Source organism: Miscanthus floridulus, chromosome 4, assembly GCF_019320115.1.
Source record: "Miscanthus floridulus cultivar M001 chromosome 4, ASM1932011v1, whole genome shotgun sequence".
Taxonomy (NCBI): Eukaryota; Viridiplantae; Streptophyta; class Magnoliopsida; order Poales; family Poaceae; genus Miscanthus; species Miscanthus floridulus.
Window position 1 is genome coordinate 121,866,195 of NC_089583.1, and position 8,758 is coordinate 121,874,952.

Consider the following 8,758-nt stretch of genomic DNA (forward strand, 5'->3'; position numbering starts at 1 on the left):
TTTCTGTACGCAGCAACACGCCTCATTTCCTCCTCTTCCTTGTGCTCTTTTTTGCAGCCTCCTCTCCGTATCTCTTCTCCATCATTTCTTTGTCCTCTGCCTCCCACCGCAACAGTTCTACATCCATTCATTGTCTTCAGGCTTGATCTCAGTGTCGATCGACTACTCAAAATCATAGAGCGGTGGAGGGGTCTGCAAAAAATGCAATTGTTATAAAATAAAAAAATTATGCAAGATGTCATATGACATAAACATCAATTCCTCACCATCTTGTTAATGCGGCGCTGATGAAGTGTAGGCTCAAACACAAAATTGGAACACATCCAATACCTCTGCCTATACGTGTCCTCTTCATCGGACTTGGCTACTTTGCAAGGATCGCCACAAAAGCACATGGGTACTGTAACACCACTAGAAAGAGCCAATGGGTCGAAGGCATTTTTGGTCATCCAACCATAACTATAATATAGCCATTTTTGTTCTAAGAACCGAAAGCAATTAACATTAAACCCTACACCTAGGGTTTTTCATTTGATCCACAACAATGAACCCATATCATAACAACGTGCGCTGAGGTTATCTTGGTTTGGTAGCTTTTCCACGCCTTGGCATCCTACGATTGTATAATATAAATATTAAAATTGTATAAAATCCTAAGTAATGACGATTCTTAAATTGAAAAATCCGACTAATATATGCCGAATCGATTTGAAAAAAAAAACTAGGAGAGAGCGATGATACCTTGCTCTCGAAGATAAACAGATCAAATCAAAGTTTTTAAGGTCCAATATGTCGATTTGTGAGGTAGGGCGAAGTGGGGAGAGAAAAAACCCGAGAGGGAGGAGAAAGAAGAGGAAGAAGGCTCGGGCAGGAAGGTTGGACGCCGGGTTAAAACACCACCTCGACGTCATAGATCTTGGCGCCGTTCTCGGCGCCAATAACCATGACGCCAAGCTCGGCGCCAAGGTGCCTGCTAAGTCACCGTCATGTCTGCGCCGAGCCCAAGACGTAGGCGTGGCGCCACCAACAATAGCGCCGAGACGTGTAAGCTTGGCGCCACCAACAATAGCGCCGAGCTAAAGATCTAGATTTTAAAAGCATACCTCCATAAACATATTTGTGATTTTTTTTTAAAAAAAAAAGGCTAAAAAAAAAAAATCGGCCCGGCCGGCCGGCCTCCGCGACGATCCAGAAAACGATTCCCAACGCGCCATGAGCATGATCGGCCTGCATGCGCTGCCATTGCAAGCTGCATCCCTGCCGGGCCGGCCTCTCTCGTTAGCTAGGACGTCGCGGTGACGACGGATCCAGCACCACCGTACGTCCCCATCCGTACCTAGCTGTACGTACGTGACCAGTAACAGAAAGCGTCTCCATTCCCAGGCCGCCACTTCAATTCCCGCACTTATTGCGACCGTACCGATCCATCGAATACATCTTGTTGCAATCGGCCACGCATGGTGACCTCCGCCCGTTTTTTGTTCAGTACAGTAGTCAGTACGCAGAGCGATCGAACGAGTACGTGCACCTGAAAATCCCTACCACCATATATCCTCAGGGTCAGGGTCAGGGTCAGGTTGCCCAATGCATGGCCATCGACGCACACCAGCATGCACCGGCCGGCTGATGACATGCGATCGAGTACAACCATTCCATTTGCGTGCCGCGCGCCCGCGCTCTGACGGTGAAGCCGCTAGATGCTTGTATTGCTTGGGATCGACATGCTAGCTACGACGGTGTGCACTGCTCATGTACATGCGATCGATCCAGTGGTGGGGGTACGTACTACACATGCAACTGTGTCTATGTGTGTGTGTATGTATGTACAGCTGCATGCATGGTGTAGCTACACGACCCGCTCGGCTCAGGCCTCAGGAGCCGGGGACAAGGGCAGGATGAAAGGTTACGGCCTTTCACCACGCCCAGAGGCGGATCCAGCGGTGGGGCGGGGGGGGGGGGGGGGGGGGGCGCTCAAGCCCCCCCTACTCAAACCGAATCAGTGTAAATTACTGTAGAGCTCATATGAATTTTTAGACAAAATTCTATAGTGTAGGAGAGGCTGAGACTTAAGATCGAGTAGCAGTGTTGTTTAATCCCCCTAAAATATTTCCTAGATCCGCCGCTCACCACGCCTCGCCTGTCTGTCCTAACGTACGTACTGTACGTGTATGCCGCGCGCGGCGTCACCTTGCAAACGACAAACTAGCCATGCATGGTTCTACGGCCGTGCCCTGCATGTTTGCATGCTGCCCCGATCCAAAGGGGGAAAAAGTCGCAAAGCTAATAAAGTTTACGGCGGTTGTCGTTGCGTTGCGGCGCGCCAGAGGAGAGGAGTGAGTGCAGTTGCTACTGCTAGCAGTGGTCGTGGGCAGCGGGCTGGCCACTGCCCAAGGCCAGGCCGGACACGAGGTGCTCTGCTCTGTGGCCTGTGGCCTGTGGCCCTGTGTGGGCCGTGGCATTGGCAGGCACAGGCGAATAGGCGATGGTCCAGCCGGCCGGCGCGAGGCAAGAAGGCAGGCAGCGCCGTGGTCGGGTTGGATTCCAATGCCATCTCATCTCGTCTCATGTGCATGCATGCACGAGAACGCCGGCAGAGCGGGGCCGCACGGACACATGGGCGTGACTAGGCCGCTGCCACGCTGGGCCCCACCGCCATCCGTCTCGCTCGTGATCTGCATCTGATCTACCCCGTTGTTGTACAATGTACAGTAACCACGCCGACGCCGGTGGTGACGGTGGACGTCTCTGCTCTCTGCTCTGCTCGACTGCTCCTCTACAAACGACGGAGTACCAGGGTCTCCATCCACTGGGCTGCTGCTGCTCGACTACCCCTATCTTTCAACGCTGATTCATGTCTATCTATGACCAGTACCATTGGCAAATGGCAAAGCAAAAGTTTTTCAAACATGTCCACAGCAGGTCCAGTGAACAAACTCTACGTACTAGCTAGGGTAGGCACCGCTTGAAGGGCTAGTAAGCTAATAGGCCTGTGTTAATTATGCTGCAGCTTCTGCGGTTAGTAGCATTAATCCCGGAGTCCGGAGGATTGAGGAAAAAGGAAAGGAAAGCAGAAAGAACGAACGATAGCGCCATGCACTTTGTTGCGCGCCACCCGGCGTTAACAAACGCAAGGCGGCACAGCTGGAGCTGGAGCCGGGCGGCGACGCGAGATGCCGGTGCCGGTGCGCCCGCGGCCCGTCCTTCCGGTCTCTGCCTCCGCCTCCGTCGCCCGGCACACCGACAGCGCCGGAGACCGATCGGGCAGGCGAGCACGAGCAGAGCACCATACAGCCTGGTCGTTTGGCTGTGGCTTATCGTAAACGATCATAAATTTTTAGTCGAAACAATATTTTTCTCTCACACAAACCAGCCAACAGTATTTCTTCACGAACCAACAACGATACGAACCAGCCAACCGAACAGGCTGATAGTGGACATGATCCGCTTTCCTGCCTGCCAGTACCAATTACTAGTTCCTTCACTAATCATCTCATCAGCAGGTGCTACTGCTACTTCAGCTAGTACAACTATTGGTTTATAACCCGCATGTACTGATTTGTATGGCTGATTTATTGGGAGAGAAAAACATTGTACCATGGCTGATAAGCCGAGAGCAGCCGAACACGCCGGAAATTTAGTAGATGTCAAATCGGGTATTTAATACTAATTAGAAAGGCTAAACATGAGCCTAATTAGCCTTAATAGATCCGACTCTTAAATTAGTCTCAATTTATGAAATTAGTTTTAGAATTAATCTATGTTTAATATTTTAAATTAGTGTTAAATATCTGATATGACAGGGACTAAATTTTAGTAAAAGGCTCCTCAGGAACTACCGGTCTTCATCCATCCAGCAAATAATTGTGTGGCGCGGTATATTCTCCTTTTTCCTCTTCAGAGCCTCACCGGCTAATTTCTAACATTACCCGTCGCATTCAGATCCCTAGCTTCCGATTTTGAGATGTCGACGTCGGCTCGGTGGATTGGTTTTGATTTTACATGTTCGTTTTATCGTAAACGATCATGAATTATTTACTGCTAGCTAATCTGATGTGAGAAAAAAATACTATTTCAACTTATAACCTACCACCAAGCCAACAGGAACCAGCGTGTTTTCTTCGTGTCCCCGAAAGCGTCGCCTTTCTACGACCCGCCTGCCCCGGGTTGGCATCTTTGGGTTCATGGGTCGCGTCCCCGAAAGCGTGTTCCCGACGTAAATGATCGTAAATTTTCAGTCAGGAACAATATTTTTTTTCACATCAAACCAGCCAACAGTAAATAATCTACGATACGATACGGCCTCCGAGAGTCAGTTCTTCGTGTGCCACGTTCGTTTCTTCGTTTCTTCGTGCGCCACGTTTTTTTTCAACATGAAAACTCATAGTAGTACTATCAGCAGCTCTTCTTTTTCGTTAAAGCTCGTACTAGTAGAGCAAGTGTTTTACTGTAACCAGGTCTTATTACCAGAGTGAAATGAAATAGCTGAAGTGGTGAAGAAATAAAAAAAGCATGTTCGTTTGATCATATTCAACTTATAAGTCATGACTTACCAGCCAACGAATAGTATTTTTCTCTCATATCAAAATAGCAATACTTTTAGCCATAACTTATACTCAGAGGAAGAACTAAGGTAAGCCATGGCTTATACTCAGATGAAGAACTGAGGTAAATGTAGGCACCCACCACACCACCAAATCATTCACCGCACAGAGGGCAAAATTATTTCCATATCTTTCACTTTCCTTTCTTTGTATTATATAATAACACTGTCCACTACAGTAGATCCATTCGACAAGCAAAAGTAAAATCAAAGAAAAAAAACGGTAAAATTAAAAAAAAAACATCTTTTTGTAGTGACCTGCATCTGCATCTGCTGAAGGACTGAAGAGTGGGGGGGACCGGACCGTCCCCCGGCCCCCCAGCCAACAACGCTGACACCTCTCCTCCCAATATTGACTACAGCTCGGTTCAGCGTCAGCAGGCTGTGGAGACAACACAGAGTGGTCCTCCTTCAATCACACCCCCCTACACTGGGACTGGGACTCGTTTGTTTCTTTACTAATCCTGTGAGATCTTTTTTACACACAGTGGACCAGCTGGTCTGGTCCTCCTCTCCAAGCCTGTCTGTCACGTCTGTTTTGGCTTTGCAATGGCTGTCTGCATTCAGCAAGCAGAGCAGTACGGGGTTACATGTGGTAGAAGTATCTTCTTGTGGTTGCTAAGCATCACACCTAGTGCTATCAGAGTGTATATGAACTAGTGGCTGTCGTAGCAGTTGCATATCATGGACATGGAGCTAGCTAGGTAGTATTACATCAACGCTGGTGGGTGGTAATAGTAAGTACTAACGGTAGTAATTAGTGGTAAATGCATGTAATTTAATAGGAGAGGAAGCAGTAATCTGTTGCTGCGAGCTGCTTCTCAGCTTGGTGTGGATCTGCTCCTACTGAGGTTTGGTTTCATGAAAAGGAAAGAAAATAAAAAGAAAACAGGAACTGAACTAACACTATGCTTCGACTTCTCCGTTCTTTTTTGTTTCCCTATATTCCACTATCTTCTTTCTTTGCTTCTAGTATTCCTGCAGGGATCGAAACCACGAAAGTAAGAACAGCATCATTCCACGTCTGAAAAGCATATCATTTTGGAAGCATGGTGCTCAGTGCTTGAGATCCATGCATGGCTTTCACAAAAGGAAGACGATGAAGTGCTTACTATGATTAGGCAGTAGTATCATACTCCCTCCCATTGAGGGCTTAACTTTACATCCCGATCGCGCCGGCGCCGTGATCGGAGGACAGCCTGCCAGCCAACGGATTGCATGATGCGTCTCAGTCTTTGAGCAAATCATGGCGCGCAGATAGAATAGAACCGCGCGATCTGCGGGTACGATGTTGTATACCTGGACATGGGGAAGAAGTAGGGCTTCGGCGAAGGTATGTCCAGCGCAGAGGGCCTGAGATGGCCAGTGAGGCCGCCACCATTGTTGATGCCAGCAAAGGAGGCGGCGGCATTACGGCCAGGCGAGGCAGCAGTTGCGGCGGCGATCTCCGAGTCGCTGGGCGCGAAAGGATCGCGCGAGAAGGCCGCGGCGGCGGACTTTTTGGTCGGCGACGCGAACGGGCTGTCCGGCAGGTTGTGCTCGGCACTGCAGGGGAGGAAAACAACGCAACGCGTTAAAAAAGAGTCACTTCCCACGGATCAGTTGGTGAAATGTTGCTACTCTGCGTTGCTGGATCAAAGCAAAATGTGATGGACGCGACAAATGATGGCGATAATGACTTGTTTAGCGCTAATTCCATTCCACCTTTGGTCACTGTCTGCGTTCGGGCTCGCATCGCCAGCAGATTCCGCCTCATCGCCTCCGTTGAACGCCCGCCTCTGAGGAAGAAGGAAGCCACCGCTGCCCTTGCCTTGCTCCCCTGCTGAAATCGAAATTAACCAGCACAGTTCAGAAATCCCGAATATCGCCAGCTATTCATCATCCCATCCGTGCACCCGAAAAGGTGAAATGGCGTCGCATTCTGTCGCTATCCCTACCGGAATCGGGCGGCGACTCGACGGTAGGAGACGCGACAGCTCGCGTGGGGCTGAAGGGCATGCCGATGGGGCTCGGCGACGAGCGCGGCTTCAGGTCCAGCAGCTGCAGGCCCATGAGGCGGCGGCTCTGGAGCTCCATGGCCTGCTGCAGCTCGGCTGCCTGCTGCTCCTCCAGCTTCCTCCTCAGCAGCATCTCGTTCGCGCTGTGCGAGTGCTGCAGCATCCTCGCACCTGACGGCAGCGAGCGAGCATCAGTACACACTCGGTCTGAGCACCGATCGTTTTGCAACGGATGCCTAAATGCCTTACCAAGCTGGTGCAGATCGAAGTGGTCTCTGGCGTCTAACCCGTTGGAGAAATCCACCCTCTCGCCTTGCAGCTGCTGCTTCCTGCAGAGTAGCAGCAGAGCGATCGGTCATGACATGATGTCGTAGAGCGAAAAGCCTAGACGTGGCGGCTGTATGTAGTTGCCGGAAGGGGGAGCACAAGCAAGGCAAAATGGAAGGTCGCGGCATGCCTGTACTTGTCGGGGACCTTGCCCTTCTCCTTGTAGGGCTTGACGAGCACGCGCGCGTCGCAGATGAAGTGCGGGTTGCCCTTGGCCAGGATCAGCTTCACCGTCTCCGGGTACACGAAGGTGACGAACCCGAACATGCGCTTCTGCTGGTACGGGATACGCACGTCGTGGACGGGGCCGTAGATGCTGCAGTGGTTCGCCGGAGCCGGTCAGAAGAGACCGCGCATGGTTCCCGGGGGACCGGAGCAGCGTGCTGGGAATGGAACACAGGAACAGTTACCTGAAGTAGTTGGAGACGTCCTCCTCGCGGAAGGTGCTGTCCGCCGGGAAGGTGAGGTAAATCTGGCGCGAGCCCGGGTTCATCGTGCTCGCCAAGTCGGCGCGGTCCAGCCGCGGCCGCCCCATGAACTTGTGCGCGTCGTCGCCGCCCAGCATCAGCGCCGCGGCGGCCGCTGCAGCTGCCGCCCTGCAAGAACCGGGGAGATCGTGAGCACGACAGAGAGGGGAGTGTCTACTGTCTGAGAACTAGCTCCTCGAACATGCATGGCAGACCTCTGGTTCTCGTTCTGCTGCTGCTGCAAGAGCAAGCTGAGGCACTTGGTAGCCGCGGACGGGGAGCCAGGGAGCGAGCCGGTCGGCGAGTAAGGGAAGGCGGCAGCCGCGGCGGCGGCAAGGCGCTGGGACTTGGAGCGTAGCAGGATGTCCTGACACTGCTGCTCCAGGGTGGCAGTGTCCATCTTAGCGCCGGCAAGAGCGGTGGCGTCGTCGGAGAGGCCGCCGTGCACGAACCGGCAAGCGCTGCCGTTCTTGCAGTACCCGCGGGCGTAGAACAGGCAGGGCTTCCAGCCAAGGCCGTCGGCCCCGCCGAGGCAGAGCTCGCTGACCGACGAACTCCGGCGGTGTCCTGGGCCGCCACCGTTGGCCCAGCCGAGGCCGCCGTACGGGAAGAACCCGGCGGCGTCGCCAGCCCCGGGGCTCCGGCACTCACTGGCGGCGTCGAACAGGGGCAGCTGGTGGCCGCCGGCGGCGTCGTTGAGGAACGCGAGCTGCTCCTGCAGCTGGAGCTCGTCGAGGAGCGGTTCCCCGGCGGCAAAGAACGGCGACCGCGGCGCGTTCCCGCCGGCGGCCGGGTTCATGAGGTCGTCCCCAACGCCGCCGCCGGCGGCGGCCAAGGCCTCGTCCGCCGCCGCGCCATTGATGACGACGCTGTTGCTCCTGGAGAACACGGGCGGCGGCGCCCACGACGATGGCGACGACACCGAGAGCGGCGACGGCGCGGTGCCGGCGCCACCACCGCCGCAGCGGCCGGAGTTCTGGCGCGAGAGCAGGAACTGCGAGTGCGCGGCGGCGGAGGTGACGGAGGTGGGCGTCCCCGGGCCGGAGCCGGGTGCCGGGAGCAGGCCCAGGTCCTTGCGCGCCTTGGCCATGACGGTGTGGAGCAGCGCCTCGGGGCCAAAGGCGAGGCGTATCATCTCCTTCTCGCCGTGGTCCTGGATGAGCAGGAAGCCCATGATCTTGGCGGCGTGGTCCGGGTCCAGCGCCTGGATCCGCGAGAACACCACCTTGGTGGCCTCGTAGGCGTCCATGGATGGCCGGCTCAGGCAAACGAGCACCTCCAAAGAAGAGCTGCCTTTTCCTCTCCTCTGTCCTCGGCTCCTCGCAGGCAGCTGCTGTGTGTGCTGGTACAACCAGAAGAGTGAGGCA

General features: G+C 53.7%; 1 protein-coding gene across 3 annotated transcripts; it reads right to left on the bottom strand.

The window, feature by feature from the left end:
• Positions 1 to 4,715: 4,715 nt before the first annotated feature.
• On the bottom strand, positions 4,716 to 8,758 carry LOC136550598 (zinc finger CCCH domain-containing protein 53-like). Of its 3 annotated transcripts, none has more exons than XR_010782353.1 (10): positions 7,607 to 8,758; positions 7,335 to 7,520; positions 7,055 to 7,240; positions 6,847 to 6,926; positions 6,538 to 6,768; positions 6,305 to 6,422; positions 5,900 to 6,145; positions 5,713 to 5,799; positions 5,506 to 5,578; positions 4,716 to 5,157 (listed from the first exon to the last, which is right to left on the bottom strand). XR_010782353.1 is itself a non-coding variant. In XM_066542222.1 (9 exons), exons 1-8 carry the CDS (start codon positions 8,638 to 8,640, stop codon positions 5,760 to 5,762), a joined length of 2,121 nt encoding a protein of 706 aa, XP_066398319.1. In that variant the 5' UTR covers positions 8,641 to 8,758; the 3' UTR covers positions 5,358 to 5,578; positions 5,713 to 5,759. The 3 variants fall into 3 exon arrangements, 1 of the variants encoding a protein (XP_066398319.1); XR_010782354.1 differs by having other exon boundaries at positions 5,502 to 5,578; XM_066542222.1 differs by lacking the exon at positions 4,716 to 5,157 and having other exon boundaries at positions 5,358 to 5,578.

Excerpts from the sequence above, each read along its gene's own strand:
- LOC136550598 (XM_066542222.1), bottom strand. The coding sequence starts at position 8,640 with ATGGACGCCTACGAGGCCACCAAGGTGGTGTTCTCGCGGATCCAGGCG. Across the intron at positions 7,241-7,334 it reads GACGTCTCCAACTACTTCAG|CATCTACGGCCCCGTCCACG; the intron begins GTAACTGTTCCT and ends GAACCACTGCAG. Across the intron at positions 6,146-6,304 it reads AACGCAGACAGTGACCAAAG|TGCCGAGCACAACCTGCCGG; the intron begins GTGGAATGGAAT and ends CCTCCCCTGCAG.